General features: G+C 32.9%; 2 protein-coding genes across 3 annotated transcripts in view; one reads left to right on the forward strand and one right to left on the reverse strand.

Moving 5' to 3' along the window:
- The window catches only part of LOC133197384 (nucleoporin p54-like), a 107,828-nt gene that overhangs the window by 82,777 nt on the left and 3,273 nt on the right, over positions 1-21,778 (reverse strand). The gene's annotated exons all lie outside the window — the stretch shown is intronic.
- Positions 1,840-20,142, forward strand: LOC133197379 (uncharacterized). 2 transcript variants are annotated; one of them, XM_061333381.1, is made up of 3 exons: positions 1,840-2,627; positions 17,048-17,118; positions 17,483-20,142. In XM_061333381.1, the coding sequence occupies exons 1-3, from the start codon at positions 2,573-2,575 to the stop codon at positions 19,694-19,696; spliced, it is 2,340 nt and encodes a 779-aa protein (XP_061189365.1). In that variant the 5' UTR covers positions 1,840-2,572; the 3' UTR covers positions 19,697-20,142. The 2 variants fall into 2 exon arrangements, with proteins under 2 accessions (XP_061189365.1, XP_061189366.1); XM_061333382.1 differs by lacking the exon at positions 1,840-2,627 and adding an exon at positions 11,520-11,695.

Below are 21,778 nucleotides of genomic sequence, written 5' to 3' on the forward strand. Positions count from 1 at the left end.
ATTAAGACATAAAGTTTTTTGAAAAATCAGAATTATCGGCCTGTTTTCATTCATAATGTATTTCAGTAAATAACTATTTGTAAAGAAGCTGGAGTCTTTATTTTAAAAAGTTTGATTTTTTTATTGACATATTATAAGGTTTTGATCTTAGAAGTAACTATATAATCTGTATCCCTTACCAGCTGTATTATTTTAGAAAGTTAAATGTACAGTGATGTTCTCACAGAATATTTTAAAATGCATTGTCCTTTAAGAGGATGCAGTTCTAACACAATAGTATGTCGAGGTATGAATACATGCACTGGTCTTAAGTTATCCCCATGTTTAAGTGTAATTTGATTTCAGTTTTATTGTATTCTTTCCTTTGATCACACATTTGCTTCCTTTTCATAATAGTACAATAACACATTTTAAACTTCCTGTCTTTGTCAGCCACCTAAATTTTCATTTCTTAGAAGTCCAAATCTCCTATAATTTGTTTAAGGAATATAATGGAGAAGTATGTCAGTGGTTGTAAAATTACAATAAAAGTAATTCAATTGTGCAATAAATGACAAAAAGTTTATTTTATTTGGTTGAAAATAAAATTCCAGATTTTAGCTACCTTGGGGACAGGCTGGAACAAATGAGTTAAAACTTGATGGTCATAAAATTCTGTCCTCTAGTTATGTCACAGTAGATAATCAATCCACCACAATTTTTTACACATAAAATGAAAATAAAACAATCTGTTCTACAGATTGGCTTCCATTCAAAGAATGAATTTAATGAAATTTTATTTGAATGTCAGGAAATTTGATAAAAATGTGAAAGATTTATTGATCAGAATGGCAGAATTGATGTTTGACATGAGTTTTATGCATGTTTACTTGATCTTTAGACAATGTTTACACAGGAAGAAATGTTGTGATGTTTAATTACCCAAATAAAGAATTCCAATTTTTTTTTTAGAATTACACTTTATATTTAAGGTAAATTTTGTAAAATAAAGTCAAAACAGATCAAAATTATATCCAACACTTACTTTTTTTAAAGGGGGGGGGGGGTTAAAAAGTTACAAAAAATCATTATTCTTAAACTTCACTTTTAATTGTTTCAGTTTCTGAAAATCAATCATCTCACCAGGTGCTTGGAACGCATTTATAAAAAAAATAAAATTCAAATTAAACTTGTGAAAACTTTCAAAGATTAAGTCTTTAGTTTGCTAAAACCCAGGTTTCAGGACCCCACCCCTGAGAATCCCCATCAGAGCACTACCCTGGACCCGATGAGGACTCGGGTAGCCTCCAGAACCCTTGCCTCACTAAAAATTTGAGCCTTGTTTTCCAAGAATATTGTCAAGCAGAGTGGGAAAATCTTGTTAAGTCTTATCATTATCATATGGGAAGATATGTCTGAGTCCTTATTCTGAGTGGAGATCCCATGGAAGGGGGGCATTATAAGAATAAGGTATACATGTAGTTCATTGGGCTAAGTGTAAAATCTCTGCTATAGTAATCATACAGTGTAATTCAGATAGGTAAAAATTATTTATACTGTATTGAATTATCTTCTTTGATATTAAGATATGCAATCTTAATACTGTAATTAACTTACTTAATATCAAGATATGCTATCGATTTATTAACAAGGAACTTAAAGATAACTTATTTAATATTAAAATGAAAAGACGCAATTAAACAAATCTATTTCCAATAAAATTTCATCATAAAGGAAACCAAAAGCACTACATTGATAAAAAGTAGATAATTTACAAAATTGCAAGAATTTCAGACATATACTAGAAAATTACTGGGTGTACCAATTTCAATTTGAAATTTTATATTCCTTGTAGTTGCTGCTCTTTATCTCTATTAAACATCTGCTGTAATGGCTGATAAAATTTTCAGCTCTTGATTTCTATTTCTAGAATTATTGATTTTTGTCAAAAGAGGGATTTTATTTCTATGAAATTCCATTTTTCTTCATTGCTGCCCTGAAATCACTCATGCGTGGCACACCTCAAAAGACAGGTGATGGAGTCATGTGACCTTGACTGCCATAAACAATGCTACCTAAATTCGATTGTAATCCCTATCAGATAGTAGAATGTGAAGATAACTTGAGTTGTCAACACTGCAAAAAAACACTGCTTATAGTAATTAAGCAGTATACTAATCAGTTAATCACTTTTAATTCTTGGTTGAAGTCTAGACAGTGTTTATATTCCCTTCACGTGCAGAAAGAGCTCATGTGCATTTAGGAAGAAGTGAATATTTTGACTCTTGGATTCTCTCTCTGCCAATACTGTTGGTATCTAGGATCATTTGGAACTAATTTTCTGCAACAGTCAAAAGGAGGCGTGAAACTAACACTGAACTGTGAAGTTGATAAGTAACCAATTAAATTAGAGAAACTGAAGACAGTCTGGTCATGTAGCAATCAAAGCGAATTATCTATCTAAGAATTAATCATTGAATTATCTGCTGCTTTAATGAAATCATCCTTGACATAGCTTCGGACCCCTGTGAAGTTGTGACTTTGGTTGTGATGCTTGAGGATCAAATTCATTTTTGAGTATTTGTTCAGAGCAATGTTGGTCCCCAGCTGCAAATCTACAATGGATAGCAATGAGACAAATGAAAATCGTAAGTTTTAATTTTATTTAGAGGGAAAAATAATGTGTGTAGATTTTCATAAAATGAAGATATTTGGCTTCTTTTAAAGTTTTCAAAGTAATTGTGATATATACAGTTAAAAAGTAGAAACTTTAATTTTGAGTGTCACGCTCACTAACTCACTAACATATTCTGTAATATTTTAAAGAAATATAAAATTTAAAATTTGTATTAAATATTTTTTGACAAGCATTTTAAGAATGAAAATTTCCTATGTAAAATAGGCTATAGACTTCAATTTCTTCAGGAACATAAGACAAAACACCTGTTGGTCCAGAAAAAATTAAGATGGTGTGCAGGTGAAAGGGGGGGGGGTGATTAGAGAGTGGAGAATAATTCCTCACAATAGTATTACCTTAGTATCTGTACTTTAAACAATCTGTGTTTCATCTAGAGGGTATCTAACAGTATATATATATATATATATATATATATATATATATATATATATATATATATATATATATATATATATATATATATATATATATGATAAATTTACCAGCCCTTGCAGGAGGTCTGCAAGCAGTCTTAATTAATTTAATTAACATTATAGTGTCATGCAGGTTGAGTAATTTCAGAATATTGTGTGATATAAACATGATACGATACAATGAATCAAGAATGCTATTGCATGCATGATGTGCCAGAAAATTAAGCAAGGGTTTTATAATAATAAGAATAATTTACCCCTTTATATTTAAAAAAATTAATTACAGGCAATAGCCACTGATTTTAAGAAGAGTTACTGGAAATTTCAATTTATTTATATTGTCTGTAGGAACAAGCCCCCCCCCCCCCCCCCCCCCCCCAACTAACTCCTTTCTGAAAGAAAAAAATTATAACAAAATTCACTTAAACTACATTACTTACAATATTTATCAATAATGTAATGAAATCAATCAATTTTAGAAATGCCATGCTTCTAAACAGTTACACCATCTATCAGTGACTGCTAAAACATTGTTGGAGGCCCAATCTAACACTTACACCTACAAATATAACAGGACACCCTGGAAATTTATGATAGAAACTACAAGATTTTGATTAAGTTTTAGTATTTGTCTTAAATCAATATTTTTGACAGGTTCCACAATATGAACATTTAAAGTGTTGTTTTGTGAACAGGTAACTGTCATAGCTGTGTTTTCTAGTGGGTGACAGATTTGGTTATTGAAGCTTTGATAGCAGTTTAAGTCATTGACAGTTTGCACACTGAGTAGATCTTTGACTTGTTTATGGAACAATCACTGCTATAAATTAATCTTGGCTACAAAACCTAGCCACTTAATAAATTTGGTTATATAATTGATGTATTGGAAATTATGAATATTTGATATATTACACTTTCTAGTTGTTAATGTTAGTTATATGCCCTGAAGTTTCAAATTCTCTGTTTTATTTCTAGAACTTCTCATTTAAAATACTGACAAACGAATTGAAATAAATAAATAAAAAAAAGAACTATCGAGATTCCTTGGTTATGAAATAAAAATACTGTATTAAAAACTTTGATCATAAATTACTCTTTTTAAATATTTGTCCTAGATAATCACAGATTATTTAATTTTATTACCTTAAGATGTTTTTATTTGATCACTTAATGTTTTCCTTGTTTTTGACACAAAACATGTGAAACTTCACAAGTTTACCTGCAGGAGAGTGCAGATCAAAGGGAGTCTACTCTTAAAAAATTCACATTGTCAAGATGTTATCAAAGATAATCACAAAGAGATGATCTGCTTGTTATTTTAGAGGATTAAAAGATTATCTGTTGTATTGTTAGAGGATTATTTGGGTTTAATTGTAATTATTAGGGCTGCAATATTTGTTCATGTAGTAGTGCAGAAGTACATCTTTCCAAAACAATAAAATTTAATCCCTGAATTCTCAAGATGATAGATCCGAGGAAAGAATCAGTTTAATTTGTTCATTTATCAATAGATTAATCAATTCCTATTGTAAATCGGGGGAGGGAGTGGCTCAAATCTTTATTTTTATATTTTTTTTTAAAAAATTCAATTTTGAAAGGTTAAGAAAAAACCAAAAACAGTGACGGAACTAAAATCTCTACGTATTCTTGATTAAAAAATGTAAACATGTATTTTATTAAAAAAGAAAAAAAAGACCAGCCCATGATTAAAAACCATAAGCTCCTTAACAGAAAAATTACCACAAATTCATGACAAATTTAACACTTAGTAGTTTAATTTACCACTCAATAAATTTTATCTAAACTTCAAGAAGAAAAGGTAAAATGAAAGACTAATAGCTTAATCTGAAAACCTGATTTATAAAGGTGAATTTCTATCACATAACTGACACTAAACCTCCCTGACAGTACAATATAGCTGAGGTTAAAGAAAAAACCAGCCAATCTGGTTCTCAGGTGCGAAAACTCTCACTTAGAACTCTGACACAAGATGTCATATCAATCAGCCACATAAAAAGACAGCAGGAGAATTCTTGTTTGGACCGTTTTCAACCCAGAAAATAAGGTTAATAAGCATTTTATGTGTTCAGAGCAAAGCTACTAAAAGATTATCTGGTATTGTTCATTTTCAGAAAAATGAATGTTCCCCCTCAAAAAATTACCTTCATTTTGATCTAAACTGTCGCCCATTTCTTACCGATTCAGAAGTTTTTTTATCTTATATATATGTATAAATCAGGAAAAGCTCTTTTAACAAGACTTATAATAATAAATATTAAGTATTTGTATATGGTTTCAAAGTGGGTTGAATGGCGAATTTTATTAAGTTCAATAAATTAGTACCTAGGGGTGGCCTTGTTAAGCTACCAGTATGACAGAATTTATTAATGAAGCCATTAAAACTGACATTGCCCTGGGCTCTACCGGGGCATCTAATATGGAAAATAAAACATCAGACTGAAATTAATAAATTGCACAAGGACAACTGATAATTGAATCTAAAATTAATTTGATTCTTTAGATTGGTAAAGGTCATAAGGATATAGATTTTTGAAGCATCCTACAATGTAATGTAATATTTTTCACCATCTCAAGTAAGGTGTATGGGTCAGTGGCAAATGTTTAAAGGAGAATATATATGTTTGAGGTTTATTTATATAAAAAATCAATAAAAATGGGGGTCCACATAGTGATACCTTATAGATATCACCTGTCTCCCATGTCAAAGTGTGCTAAGTCCTGTTTGTGGAGACAATTAGGGCAGATTGATGCAGATGCAGTGTCATACTCACCTGCCCCCCTTGTGTCAGAGGTCTGCTTCCCTTGATAACTTCTAGTAATTATCTTGATAAGGACAATAAGCCTGACATTCATTTAGACACAGAATAAAGAGGGAGCACAAAAGGGGGTCATGTGACGAAATACAGGGAAGCTGCAATTTATCATCACCACCTCTCCGTTATGGAATGATGATAATGAGAGAAATTAATCAGAAACTTATCACGTTTATAGGCCTGCATTCAGTCTCACTTATCCTATGATAAATGCAGGGTAATGGTTCTTGTTCCCTGCTTGTCCTCCTTTGAATTCTTTCTTCTGCGAGACAATCCATTACATTTCATATGATCCCTCCCTCCAAAAATACACCTGACTTTGATATCTGAGCTGAGGTAATTAGTCATGTAGCATTGCTACTGATGCCTGCCACACTACCTGATGGATCATTAAAAAGTCATGCTTTTAAAGGTTTCTTTCTCTTTGTGTCCTCCTATTGATTTTTGCACAATTTCAAAATAAATCTCAGATTTTTTATTTACTTTCATCTTAACAAAGACACTCTTAAGATCACATAGCTTCATTATTCAGTTGAAAAATTGATATTTTTTTTCAGTGAATTCTTGAAAAAAGCATTGGTTCTCAAAATGTGTAATGATGCAAAAGCTGGTCCAATAGACTAGAAAATTATGTAAAAATTACCACTTCATAACCTCAAATTATGGGATTTTTGCTTGATTTGTTTGAATCCGCTTACAGAGTGAACAATGAAGTTACTCCATCAGAAACATCCCGATTGTATTAGATATTGGAGGGAGCAGATGGCAGTTTGGCCATGAGTGTACTAACAAAGCTTTGAGAGATTTGATTTAAACTCCTTACATAATGCAGGTCTAAGTAATGCCATGTGAAAATAAATGTAACCAGAAGACATTGGAAGATTTTGCATAGTACCCGTATTTTAAAGAAAGTAAAATCAATTAAATAAGGAACAAATATGTACACTTGAATATTCTTCAAATAGCCTTCAGTTTAGCTGATCCTACTCTCTCTGCTCAATGTTATCAGAAGTTGTGTCTCCTAATGCAGTTCTTGTAACTGTATTCCTACTTTTATATTTCAATGACATTGAGATACTGTGAAAGTGGATTAAAATATGGAAGATAACATGTCTTTGAAGAGAATCTTTTAATTACAGGGTTTAATCCCCAGCTCCTGTTAGGTAAGGTTGAGATAACTGGATCTTAGTGTGTAAGAATATGTGTTCAAATCCACCTTTTGTCTCAAAGATGATATCACAAAGTGTTGGGATTTATGTTAACTACAGGGCTTAAAGAATTTTGATTATCAAGATAAATGATCTATTGGATGACCATATTTTTTAGCTGCAGGGTCTGAATGATGAATTGTGTAATTGCAGGTTTTGTATTGTAGTTTACTTTTTAATGGCTGATAGAAGAGTAGATAAGATTTTTATGGTCTAGGGAAACCTGCTTTGATGTCTTAGTCTTCTGCCTCATTTTATCCAAACTTACTGACCACTTCAGACATTGCAGTAGGAATGATGGCTTAATTTTTTGACAATTTAAGGACTGAAAGTTGACTGAATCTTTTTACAAAGTGCTAGATAATTTGGGGTTTTGAAATTATCTTATTTTTCATGATAAAGAATTATGCTATTTCGATTCTACAAATATGCAGAGCAAATATTTGAATGAACATTTGAAATGGATGCCAGTGAATACCTTTGTCAAAATGGACGAATCAATTTTCTTCAAAGTGGACTCTCGGGGTAAGAATCTAGTTAAGATCTCATCAAATTTTGAACTCTTGCTATGCTTTTGTAAAGCATTATACTTTTTTAAGTGACAAAATGAAGTATTTAGTTGAAATTAAGATGAAAAAATCCCAGAGATATCTGGTTTCCTCCTGTTTACAAAAAAGTACAAACTTCTGACACTTAAAATGATGATAATTAAGACTCCCAAGTGACATAAATTTTTTAAGGGTGTGAAAATTAGAAATCAATTGAATTGATTGCAAAAAACTATGAAAAACAACCATTAGCAACAAATTAAAACTTACAACACTATGTGAGACTTTTTACAATGATTATTTTGGTGGTCCCAGTAACAGATAAATTCTCATCAAAACCACACATGAATAAAGGGGATCACCTACAGAGATAATTGATTAAGATGGTTGCAAATTAGTTGTGTAGCAATTTTCTTAATTCAAAATCTTTACAATTTCTGTTTTTTCTTTCTGGTTTACAAATGACCTCAGCTGGTACTTGAATTACCACATAGGGTGCAATAAGAAACCTAACCAAAGGGTTTCCTCTTTTTTTCCACCCTAGCCAACTAACTGGGGTCTTATTTGCTGTAGTTAACATATTTTCAAATGAAATGTGTGGACAACATAAATATTGAGATTTCGAAGCTTTTGCATTTTCTTTGTTGCACGCGTGTTAGAACAACAGGAAGTGTGAATTAAAGGAGGTTTTGTGAATGCCAAGAAGAAAAAACAAGCCCCAGGAGCTAGCTATGGTTTTATTGAAAAAAATGGTAAGGTGTGGAAAGAATTATGCAAGGGGCCAGGAAATGGACACTTTTAGAATTTGTTTTCGTAAGATTTCAAATGTGTAATTTAAATAGGATTATCACCTGTTTTCAAATAAGAAGCAGGATGTTGGGGGAAAATAAGTCTGCATGACCAAAGAGAAAGTCTAAATAAAGGGAAATAACTTGTGATAGTTTTCATATGATTTATATTTTAAAGAAACATCTAGCTAAAGTTTATATGTGCATCCAGGCTTTAATCAATCGGATGATGATTGGGTGTCATTAGGGTGAGGATCAATAATGATCTAATAATGGAGAGAGAGGGGCCCTGATTTGATTACTTCTATCCCAAGAGAGCAAGACAGCCAAGCACCGTGCCACCAATATTATTCCTGGCTCCACCTCCCGCTGATATCAAAATATTCCTAGATAAGAAATCTCTCCCTGTATCCTTTATATCTGACAGCTAATGGTTCTCTCACCTGAAAAATGTCCATTTCATGCTTTTAAAGGTCCAGTGAATTGTTATTGGTTGCATTAGGTTATTGGGGTATTCTGTTTATTCCCCAAACACCACTAATGATATCCGCTTTAAAGGGGGATCACATGGGTCATTTATTTGCTCTTTATATTTTGTTTTCCTCCCTTCTGATCCATTACATTTTGTATTGATAAATTAGAAGTTTGATAATGGACAAACAATCATATGTGAGCAAATGTTAAACTTGGTAAATGTTAATAGACTCATTTCCCAAGGAGAGTTAAATCTTTCAATTTTACAATCTTTTGTGACAGGTTATTTTAAAAGAATCAAAAGCCAATTATCCTCCAAAATTAAATGATGATATCATTGTAACAGAACAAACCTTTGTCAGTTTGTTCCAACATTTCTCAGAAGATTGAGATTTAATTAACGCATTTTACATGTGTGTGATCCAGGGGAAAAATGAATAATTGCATGCATGCTGAAGAACATATTTTTAACCACAATTTTTATGTTAGAGTTTGGACACATTAAAAAATAAAGGGAATTTTTTTGTGCAATTGCAGTAGACCACCTGTTATATGTGATGAAATATTCAGTAGGGGATTTGGAGCCTCGTTTGAATGCTGGGGGATTAGTTAGTTTTCATTCATTTTTAATGATTTTTTTTTAAGGTTAATAACCATAGGTGTTAAAATTTCAAAATGATAAGCTACGTCTTCAAGAATTCAATATGCATGTGAGATTGCTAAAAATAAATAAATTTTGGTTTTATTAAATTACTGTGTTAATTGCTACATTTGGATAAATGTATTTCAATTTAAAATCAATTTTAAAAATCAGAAATATTTAAAATTTGTGGTATCTGGCATATAAATATTCAAATGACTTCCACAAATTTTGAATTTTTTTCCCCTGTATGTTGAAAACAGATGCTGTTTGTAATAGTAGCTATATATCCTTCACGTGCAACACAATTTAGAGGACATATTTCCTTCAAACAAGGAAACAAAACATACCACTACAACTGTGGAATAATCTCAGCATAGACATCAAAGGATGTATATATGTTACCAATTGTATTCTCAATATCTCCTTCATAGTACACTACTGGTATTTATATGTCAAAATAACCATATAATTCAAACAGGTCTGGGTCAATTTTAATGCACACTCATCCATCATTGTCCTCTAACAGATGGATCAATTTTGCACCTTTTTGACATCTTCTTGTTATACCATTTTAATAGGTGCCTCAGGATGGTTCATTTCCTTGTAAAATGTACTGGGTTATGTATGTACATTTTAATTATTAGGTTTTAATTTAAGTAAAATGATGAAAAAAAGACATGAAAATTATTTTCATGTAAATACGCAAGACCGCCTAAATCTTGTGAAAACTTCATTCTCGCATATAATTGAAATATTACAGATTGTATAAAACAATAACCAGAATTCATGAAAATTTTATCTCGCTTATAAATACAATATTACTATCTCATGCAAATAAGGTCATCAAAATTTGGTGATTGTCTCTTTGCAATTTATTTTTGCAATTGATGCAACAGTTATTCTTAGTAATGAAGAAATATTAAGAAACAAAGAGGGGGGTCGGTGTTTCAGACAAGACACTGTGCAAACCCAATGATATCAGATTTCTCTGCCATCTGGCCTTCATCTTAGTTTGACACAATGACTGAAAGATGATGGGATATTTATATTTTCTTGTAGATACATAAACAAAACAACATTAAATCATTAATATTGGTGTAACAGTTATAATGACTACTGGCTACAAGAAGAGCAGCCATGTTAACTGGCTAGGAAATTGTCAATTAAGGGGTTCACAATGGGTCAGCATTCATTAGAAATACAACATAAATTAGTATAAAAAGAAATTTCTGGGGCCAAAAATATTGCAAACATTTTCTATTAGTCTATAAAATAAACTTTTTTCACTCCATTCCACTTTTTAATTAAAAATTTCCTTGAATTAAATTGTCAAATAAATTTTTTAGCACTTGTGTAGTTTTCCAGTAAGCAAACAAGTTCTATCAATTTCAAACTAGTTTTCTAGATACCAGACCTCAATAAAGCATTGATATAATTATGTCCCACAGATACAAGTGGTTGTGTACTAGGGATTTGTGAGAGATTTTCTCTATAGAAACTAGGCTTTATCTGGTAACATGGTTCCCTCTGGGCCCCACGTCCTTAACTCTTGGTCAGTCTCATTAGAAGTGCATTATTTAGTTTGCATCTTGTTTTGTTGTGGTGGTGTGTATCAGAGAGGCACACTGGTCAAGTTTAAATACTGATTAACCTTGAAAAAGAAACTGTTTTCCATTTAACACTAGGCTGATTTTATGGACATAAGTGAACCTTTTCAGAGAAACTGGTGTTTTGATCTTGATGTGATAAAAAGAAGGGAGTTAATTGGAGTGGAACAGATTTTATGACTGTGTTTTTGAATTGGATGAGAAATATATCAAATATGAGTGCTTCGGACAGGTCTTAATGTTAGGATCTCCACTGGACTTGAGAATTCCTCTTTTGAAGACATCTTGACTTGATCAGTTTTATTGGTGCTTTGTTAACTGTGCCTCATCTCCAATAATTCAATATAAGCTTGATATCTTGTGAAAGTTTGACATTATTAGAGCACTGCAGGAATTCTGATCACAAACATTGATGGATCTCAATTACCTGTAATAGACAAACTATTGTGCCAGCATAACTTTGTAGTAATGTGTGTAGCCAATATTCAACATGCAGGAACTGGGTGAGTTAAAATTAACATCCATTGCAATACAATGCATTTTTTCATAAGTGATATGGTGCAAAGTTTATATCATTGATATTTTTTTTTAAAAAATGTGAAAAAACTTTTTTTTGAGGAAAAAAGGGGTTTAATTTTGATTAAAGCAATTAATAAGGAACCTGAAGTGAAGCAGGTAGAGCAAGGCCTTAATCCTGTGCTAATCTTTGATGACAGGTTTATGGACTTGTTATAGAGTTACTCACAGGTATACACACTGTGACCACAGACATATAACTACTGATACTAACTACAGATAACTGTTAAAGCCACCTCCCCTACAGATATGTAGGTCCTTTTATGATTTATGTGTTTATTTTTAATTAATTCTTTGAAAACATTTTTGAAACTGTTCTTGTATTACTTATAATTTTTAAACTGTTGAAACATTTGAAAGTACTTTTACAAAATTATTTTTGCAGCATATATATTTACATATATTCAAGTAAAATGAAAGGTGTAAAAGATCTTTATAAGTGATAAAATTAAGAATTGTTAATGTGTTTTTTCAACAAATTTAAGCTGAATAGGGATTATTTAGAAATCCTCTAGGATAATCATAGGTAAAAACTAAACTTTGTACCTGTCAGGTAAATAGTGTTATGAGGAGGGTATATTCTCTGTGGGACTCCTTTAGTTCCTCCCTGTGGGTACCTTTCTATGTCACAGCTCCCTAATTTATGTCAATCCATACTGGGGAGGGGTTTCCTGAGGGTCCCTGGGGTGATGGCCTATTGCCCACATTATATTGATATGTTTCATACTGTGCTGCTTTGATAGAAGTGATTTAGAAACATTTTAACCTAGAGCAGGAAAAAGGGAAAAGTAACAAAATCTTATTTTGTTGTGGAAAATGGGTGCCTATGTAAATGTGAGGAGATATTTTGAATTTTGTATAAAATGGAGAGGTAGGAATTTTTGTTTTCTGTCAATATTTGTCTAATGGAGGTTAATGGATAAGCAAAAAGCTAAGGGCAAATCTCAATGTTTTATTTCAACATTTTCTTTCTTTATTTTGTTTGAATAAGATTTTTTCTTACTTCCTCCAACCATTTGTAAATAAAGGGGAGATAACTTCGGTGAAAATCTTCCTTACACAAGCATGTGATAGGTTATAATCTTTTAGAATTTTATTGGTGTTGAAACACTTTTATAAGGTTGTTTACTAGTGTCTGTAGATGTGTTGACATTCTTATAATCTGATGTAACAACAATACAATTTTATCAGCACAGCTCTTTATGGCAGAGGGAGCCTTAAGTGCTTTTACAGCTTAAGGGGGGATATCTGGACCCTTTGGTGTTCAGTCAAGCGCACTTGAACAATTTTATGATACTTAGTAGTGCACTTGAACAATCTTATGATACTTAAATCACAAAGTTGAATAATAGCAGAAATAATCTATATTTCTGATAAAATATATATTTAATTTTTCCATATGGAAAATTATATGAGAAAGATGATGTTAATTAGGAATATAGTGGTGGTATTCCTCTGATTGGTTTTAATTAACACAGTTTTAATTACATTCTTATCACTTCAATATTTATCAGTTCCCTCACACATGGATAAGATTAGAAATGGGAATTGCATACACATGAGTTTCATCTAGAATTTCATTTCTGACACCTAAGAAACCAATTCTAACACAATCTTGTAATTTTCTGCATATCAGTATTAATTATTACCTTCACTAATTATGTCAGCACCCCCCTGTGATTAGCTGTACAGGGCTTCCTAAATGAAAGTAGCTGATACTTGTTAACTTTCCCAGTTCTTTATCATAACTGTATTAAGCAGCTGTACCTGTAATAAAAAAAAATAGTGAATTGTAATTACCCTTATAACCAGTCAGTTTTGTTAAATTAAAAAAATGTTGAATGGTCTGCCATGAAACTGATTTTTTTTTTTTTTTGATACCAGAGAACATAAATTATTCATGTCTCTGTTTGATACAATACAATATTTATTTCCAAGGATTTTTTTTATTATTGTTTAATGAACCAAAGAGTTCATTTCAAAGGAAAAAGTTACAGGTGAAATTTTTTTCATTACAAATTTTAATACATTTAAGATTAATTATTAAGTAGTAGTGAGTGATGTTGACAGAATAATTAGAATTAAGACACAGGATGTTAAACTCCAGTAATCAAACAAATATTGCAATAACACCTGGTCTGTAAGCCTTATCTACTTTATCAGGGTATATCACCATTCTATTTATTTATGTTTGCTTATCCATGATAAATCAATTATTAAATAAACTTAATGTTTATCTTTATGATAATACATCCTGATACAAAACTATAATGCTTGTTCATCTGTGATGCCCACTCTCAGACTTTGGTCAGTATTCCGAGGTCAAGTATTTGATGATGTTGTTTCCCAGCATGGATATTTGTCCACAAGGTAAAACCATTATCTGAAATTCAAAAATATCAATTAATTAAAATAAATTAAAATGTTAAAAAAAATCTTCAATTTCACTCTAAAAAATACTGGTTATAAATTTAAAAACAAAAAAGTATTTATTTTCCCCTTTTCTAAGATTGACATATTAATCATAATTATAATCTTTTCTTACCAAAAAAAAATAAATAAATAAAAATTTCTCTTTTTTTTTTTTTAAAATCAAAGAATTACCAGTTAACATCCTCTCTCTGTAATCAAGAAGAGTGGATCCCCATGTTTAGTAGACCATGACCTACATCAAAGAGCCTCTGTATATTCCATGTGTATTCTATGTTAATTGGGAGGGTTTTTTGTTTTCACACCTTCTTTTGTTCTAGTTCAGACTTGTTAGCTTCTGTTAGTGTTCAGTTCATTCCCTTCCCAGGCCTTTAGAGCTACTGGTTGTCAGGAGACTAAAGTTTGATTTTTTATTGACATTTTGTGACATCTTTTGAGTTGTGTAGAGGAGGATTTGGCAGCTTTTGAATACAATTCAGCATCTGAAGACCAGAGTCATGGCATTGGTGAGAAAAATCTCTTAAGTGTTAATTGATTAATTAATTATTTGTGGCAGGTGAATTGCCATTAGTGGGATTTTAACATTTGTATTTTGATTTTCTATGTGTGTGGACTAGTTTTTGTTAGGGATGGCTTATGATAGAATTGGTAAAATGAAGGTTGAAGTATTATGGAGAAAAAAGTGTAAGGTTTAAATAGTCTTTTCTTACGTTATTTAATTTTGTTTTTGTTTTTTTTTTATTCTTAAGTTAATATAACCAGGGACTTTTGTACTCAGTATACAGGTCCCTGATATTTGATGATAGGTTTGAGACTAACTTTTTTGATTTAACTTTTATGGTATTTTAATATTTACAACAACATTGGATTGAAGAAAAATTAGCAAGTTTATGGTGTGAAAACATTGCTTAAAGCTTGAAAACATGTTAAGGCACACTTCACAGTTTTGGTAGCAATTTTCAATACACTGACATATTGTTAAATTGTAATAAAATTGTAGAGCCTTAAGGTTCACTAAATAATTTATCACATGATGAGTGAAATCTACACTGTATTCTGAAAGTATCACTACTTTACAATTGAAAGCCAAGATGAGAGGTAATGTTTTCATACAATATAAAATCAAGTTCAATTTTGTCTTTCATTTTTTACAATTTTATGCTTTAAATGTTTTATACTTGTATGTTATATCATTCCTTAAAAAAATATTTTAAAAAAATACTATAATCAATTGTCACATGTGATTTATTTCATGATTAGCCTATGTTAAAAGTTGTCCCTGAATTATTTATTAAAGGCCATATTCATGTTTGGTCTGAAATAAGAAGAAACACTTGTTTTAATAGAACCAATTAAGATTGTCATTTCTCAGTGTTCCCACCTTAATTAGTGATATTTTGGCTTTGATGTTGAAATTAGTTTTCTTAAGGTTAATAAGTGTTCAAGTTGTTAAGTAAACTCAAATCCTTTCCCCCTAACAGGGCAGAGGACTTTCACAGTAGGGGGGTAGTTATGGTTTGAGAACTTTTATTTTACTATGTTACTTAGATTCAAGTTTTAAACAGGTAAAATATGATTTTATAATATTTATGTTGTTTTGATCTAAGAAATTAATTGAATTAATTTCACTTTTTATTAATATGGTTATATCTATTTTTTTAGAAGGGGGGGGGGGGGTTAAATGAATAAAACAAATAAGGTGAAGATTTAAAAATGTGGATCCTATACTTAGTTTTTGAAATAATACTGAAATTCTTACTGAAAATACTCTCAATGACCATCTGTGGCACTTTTGACAGAAACTTTAGCAGTAATGAAAATTGTGTTTAAAATTTAATTCAAAGAAAGGTTTTAAGGGATAGGTGATGTAAACCCTTTTATAACTTTAATAAGAGGGAAATAAGGTCTTACACAAAGAACCCATCTGCTGAACAAATTATTGACAGTCCTTGTTTACTTAGGTGAAAAGATTCTAAAATGTTTATTTCACTCATGTGTGATGTCAATCAGAAGCTGGCCTTTGTCAAGGTGTGTTAGGACATTTTTATTTAACACCAATGAAGTGAGATACAACCTTGAAGATGTCAAGGCTGTAGAACACCTTAATTATTCTGTCACTTTCCACAATTACAATTTTACAACCTTTCTTAACATGTTAAGCACTGGAAGATGCCCTCAAGATAAGGATTGCAAATCCAATCAACTATTGCATGTTTTTACCAGAGTGTGAATTTGGAAATTGTCCCTTGGGGCAGCTTAGTTTTGTATTGGAAAAGCTTTTTTTGGTCAGCTGGAAACTTGGGGTCTTGCAAAAAAGAAGGATGTTTTTTCTCACACTTCCACTAGTTAGGGAAATTACTTAGACAAACTTAGCTAGCTTTGAAGTTGTACATCTCTGAGCTTGGCACCGGCAGGTGGTCCATCGCAGAGAAAGAAATGGGTAAAAGTTTATTTTAATTTTGAACAGGTGGTGATTAATCCACTCAGAAACTAGTGGGTGGATTGTTTCATGTGTCTGGGAAAGTTTGGGAATTTTTTTTTCTAAAAGTGATAAATGTGTTAAACATGTGACCATTCTTATTTAAGAGGCAGTGCTGTATACATTTGCCTCTTTGACTTTAATGAGATAGGAACTTCAATATGATTGACAAGAACTGTATGTATTGTTTTATTTCATGTCAGTATTATTTATTTTATCATTCCAAGAAAACGCTTCGATTTCAGAATTTATTTTTAGATGCTGTAGAAGATTTCATTTATAATTTTTAAATTTCAGTTGTCTCCCTTTACAGATTTGATGACTTCTGAATTTGTTCATAAGTGCTAATGATTTGTCTTTTTTCTTTCAGATTGGATAGAGTCTGGTATGGAGTCAGATGTTGCCCCAGACGAAATGTACCTGATGTTACAAGCCGATATGGTAAGATCATTTGTATACAAATTTCTGCTCATATTAATCAAAGAACATAAACTCATAAACTTTAAGCAATGAAGCTTTATTAAGAATGAGCCAGCCAGATGAGACAAATGTCATATCTAAAAAATTGATGATTGTCATTTTTTGAATATTAATTTATATAACTTTTAGAACATAACTGGGTAAAAGTTTTGATTAAAAAAATTAAATAATAAAAGTTTAAGAAATTCAGTTTTAGAATATTACCTGGTACATGTAAAACTTTTGAATAAAAAAATGAAATAATATCATTGATATTAACTTTAAAATACCTTATAGTCAGCTTTTTTGTTTTGTAAGAAAGTTAACATATCAATAATATTTGTAGATGAGCATCAAGAAGCAGGAGCGGGCTCTTCAGAGTGAGATAGCTGAAATCAAGTCTAAGTTCCTCAACCTGGTGGAGACGTGTGGTGTCCAGGAATCCGACTTCCCCATCCACCAGGACTCCAGTGTGGTGTCTCCTTCCTTCCTCCACAACACCACTTCATCCAAGCTCCACCGTGTGCTGCCACAGGAGGAGGATGAAGAGTATCTACTTCAGCAAATCCTGCAGGGATCCGTGTGTTCTAGTAGTAGTGACAGTTTGTATGAGGATTCCCAGATGACACTCATTGTTGACAACAACTCCAACTACAAGTCATCCCCTTTCCGTCAACCAGAGAACACCTTGGTCAGCTTTGCCAGCATGCTTGTGCCAAACATCACCGAGCCTCTGTCATCATCGGACATCAGCAAGTCGGACTCCAGCAGGATGACCACTTCATCTGATGGCTATCCCAGATCAACAGAAACCTCGTCTGACGTGGACAACCAGTGTGTGCCTTGTATAGACTTTGAGGAGGAACTTGCATCTCGTACCAAGTACTACTCAGACTTCACCATCGATCGTCAGCGAAAGATCAACAACATGTCACCGCCACTGTCCAATGGCAACGAATCCTCCAAAGGAAGTGACAATAGTGATGATGCATCTGAGGAACTTTTCACTCGGGAGGTGGAAGGATGTGAAGCTAAAGACTTGCCAGCATTCCGTGCAGCTCCACTTGGTGTTTCTACTGTGAATGACTCTAGAGTGATTGCTTATTCTCGTGCTAGTTCCCAATCCTCTGGAACAGACAGTTCATCAGTGTCTTCTAGATCTCGTCATCGCATCAGCAGATCTCGTCGATCCTGTGCAAGCAACAGATCTACTTCATCATCATCAAGCCGTAAGAGTACCACAAATCCACAGGCATCATCCACCATGATTGAGGACCTGTCTCCACAATCTTCTCGCAGCAGTGGTAGCAGCAGGCACAAGTCTTCCACTTCCAACCCACAAGCATCATCTACCATGATTGAAGAGCTTCCATCCTCCAAGGGCAGCAGTCGGTGTTCCAGCCATGAGGACTTTGTCAGTGTTTACACCTGGTCTATCCACGATACATCAGAGGAAGTGAACTTGGAGGATTCTTACCTCAGGAACATTGGACACAAAGTGACTGCACCGTCCACCAGATCCAGTCGTAGCAGTAGTGCAAGTAGTTCAGCATCCAGGAAATCATCCAAGCGTGACAGAGACTCTAATCGCATCCAGCATGTGTTGCCAGAGCCAGATTCTCAACTTGGGAATTCCTTATCTGTGATTGAACAAGCAAGTGACATTCGTGAGGCTTTCCTTGGAGCTGATTCTTTGTACGAGGATGAGGACATCCACTACAAGGCCAGCACTTTGCCTCGAACCAGCACCCGTGTCTACCTCTTGGGGAGCAAATCCAGTGCTAGCTCATCTTTGGAAGCTCGTCGGTCATCCATGCCTGATATTCTCAGTGTCTGCACACCTAGTGACTTTCATAGTGTTCCCACATCTGATGATGAAGAGGACAACAATAGTGCTGATGATTCCTCACCTCTCCAGGAGCGCATCGAGGTCCCAGGCAAATCCAGTTCCAGTGGCTGCACCTCCAGCCCACCAGAGAACTCAAACAACACCGATGCTGCTGCACCAAACAACACGGAAGCTCTCTTGGACTCCATCTTGACTGACAGTCCCGTCAGTGCCTGCAGTAGTGGTATAGCAGCTCCATATAACTCTTACAACTCTCCTGCAGAGAGTCACCTCGCATCAGCAGCATCACGAACCAGCCAATCCACTACTAGTGACAACAAGTCCGAATCGTCCATCGGCAAACCTAGTGCTCCTCCATCATCTGTCGCATCTTCACCAGTTGTTACAAGCAAACCTCCAGATGACGATTTTATCTTCAAGAAACCCCTCAATACTCAGCCTCTGAGGAAGCTGTTCAAGTTTAAGAAGAGCAAGGGGAAAAGCACAGAGAAGATTCCAACAACATCTACTCCAAGTCATGCTTATCCCTCCTCCGTTCGCAGTGACCCACTCTCTCGGAGAAAACTCTTCATGGGCCGGGATCAGAAGATGCATGAGGTTCAGCTTATGGACAAGAAGGCAGTCATGAAGAAGTTCCGCAGGTTCAGCGAGAGTTTCCGTAAGCGTGACGGTACCGGGCTTCCAAGGATCCAGACTCTTGCCAACTTGTAAAACAGAGACATTGTGTGTTAAAGATACCGTGTTGTGTTCAAAGTTCAAAGACATTGCCAAAAACATTTTTAATTTTTGTAAATATACTCTTCAAGTTTGTAACTTGTCAGAAAGAAATATGTTGTTACTGCTTTGAATGTGTTTTGCTGTCAGAATTTGAGTGAAATCAAAGTGTTTTTGTTTTGTTCAGAATGACTTTTTTGTTGATGGACATTTGTTAATTTTTTTTTTCCCTTGAGATTTTATGGACTATGTGTTCAAGTAGACTCAGTATTGTAACAGTGCAATAAAATGTACTCCATACTTAGAAATCTAGCCAAGTAGTAAATGTCCTCACATTATTTCAGACTTGCCAAAACATAGACAGAAAATTGTGTTCTTAAACTGTTTGTACATTTGTAAATTTTGTTAGAAAGTCTTAATTTATTCATACCATAATTTAACATGCAGTGCTAAATTATGTACATATCAAATAAAAACATTGAAACCTCAATATTCTCTTTGTATACTTTGAGGAAGAATGAAGATGGATTGCTGTGGGGAAAGAAATGATCTGATCACATTGAAGTACAGAGTATTGTAAGATGAATGCAATATCAGTTTTTGAAATGCTATTTTAGCTTTGTAATTTATAAAGTTCATTGGCATCCATCTTAAAATACTAAACCTGTACTTGGAAAAGGGAGAGAATCTAGATTTCAAGAATTGATTGCAACAGTTAAATCTATTTTATAAATATGTCTTTATGAAGTAGGTTGATGATAATCTTTAAGACCCTCCTTGAGAAAGAGGCGTCCAAATACTGCTCCAAGACCATCAACTGAGAAGAAACTGAAGTCTTAACTAAAATTTGAATATCTTGATTTACATTTAATAAACATATTTTAAGCTTTGTAACAAACAAATGATAGAATTTTTTGTTTTATTCTTTACTTTATTTCATATTTTGACCTAAGTCTGTTCTCAGTTTATGGTCCTTGGATCTGTATAGAAAGCATGAAGGGTTAGTTTAGATGTGCAATGTATGCTATATATAATTAGGTTTGGAATAATTAATTCTGAAATCTTAACAGTATATATCCAGTAATTTGGATGTAACCTGTAAGAAGTTTGGGGAACCAATGTATTCAACTTCAAGATCTTGGCATAATTATTGCTTTGGCCTTGAGAAATGAAACACTACAAATATAAATATGGTCTACAGATATTTGCATTAGATGGGAGTCTAATGTTGTGAATAAGTGGTATAGCAGCATTTATAAAATGAGGCATTTTACAAATATATTACGAGGATGCAATATTGTTCTGTAGTCTTCAGAAAACCTTTACCCCAACCCCCTAGTTTTAAGAGAGGACAATGAAATTCTTAGCTTATTTCTTTTTGCAAATTGCACAATAATTAAGAAATCTTTCGTTTCAATTTCTTAATTCAATTTCTCTGTGAATTAAAAGGTCATTTTGAAATACGATTTTTTTCTCCACATTTCCCAGAGTTTCTATAGTGAAAACTAACTGTATTTTAACCAATCATAAGTGCCCCCCCCCCCCCCCAACCCCTTCTCAAGCATCATCAGTATGAAATAGAGTATTTATCTAAATAATGAAATAAAAATCATATATCTTAAAGAACAACTTCTATACATTCAGAAATGTATGGAAATCTACCTTACTTTTTGAGTGTTCAATGGTCAGATACTGAGAAATATACAAACATAAGAGGAAAGGCACCTTATGTTCTATACTAAAATAATACATAAAGACCAAGATAGGCAAATGTTTTGTATTATGCTAAATTTCTATGTGTAGCTTTCATGCCCGTAGGAAGCAATTTCAGTTTGTTTGTTTGTTTTTTTTTTTTTGGGGGGGGGGGGGGCACAGCCATACATTTTTCAGTTGACGGTTGAGGGGGCACTATCAAAAATTTCCTGACAAGCAAAAAAAGAAAGAAAAGGTATCCAACTACCAAAATTTCCTTGACAAGCAAAAAAAAAGGGTCATCAGACGTTTTTCATTGAGGGGGCACAAGCATATAATATCTATGTTTACTATAATAATCTATATATCGGCAAAATTATTGCCCCC

The sequence above is a fragment of the Saccostrea echinata genome, unplaced genomic scaffold (genome assembly GCF_033153115.1).
Source record: "Saccostrea echinata isolate AGI-Se365-2 ecotype Australia unplaced genomic scaffold, CSIRO_AGI_Sech_v1 ptg000030l, whole genome shotgun sequence".
NCBI lineage: Eukaryota > Metazoa > Mollusca > Bivalvia > Ostreida > Ostreidae > Saccostrea > Saccostrea echinata.

Coding starts and splice junctions, on each gene's coding strand:
- LOC133197379 (XM_061333381.1), top strand. CDS start 2,573: ATGTTGGTCCCCAGCTGCAAATCTACAATGGATAGCAATGAGACAAAT. Junction 2,628..17,047: donor CAATGAGACAAATGAAAATC/GTAAGTTTTAAT, acceptor TTTTTCTTTCAG/ATTGGATAGAGTCTGGTATG. Junction 17,119..17,482: donor TGATGTTACAAGCCGATATG/GTAAGATCATTT, acceptor TAATATTTGTAG/ATGAGCATCAAGAAGCAGGA.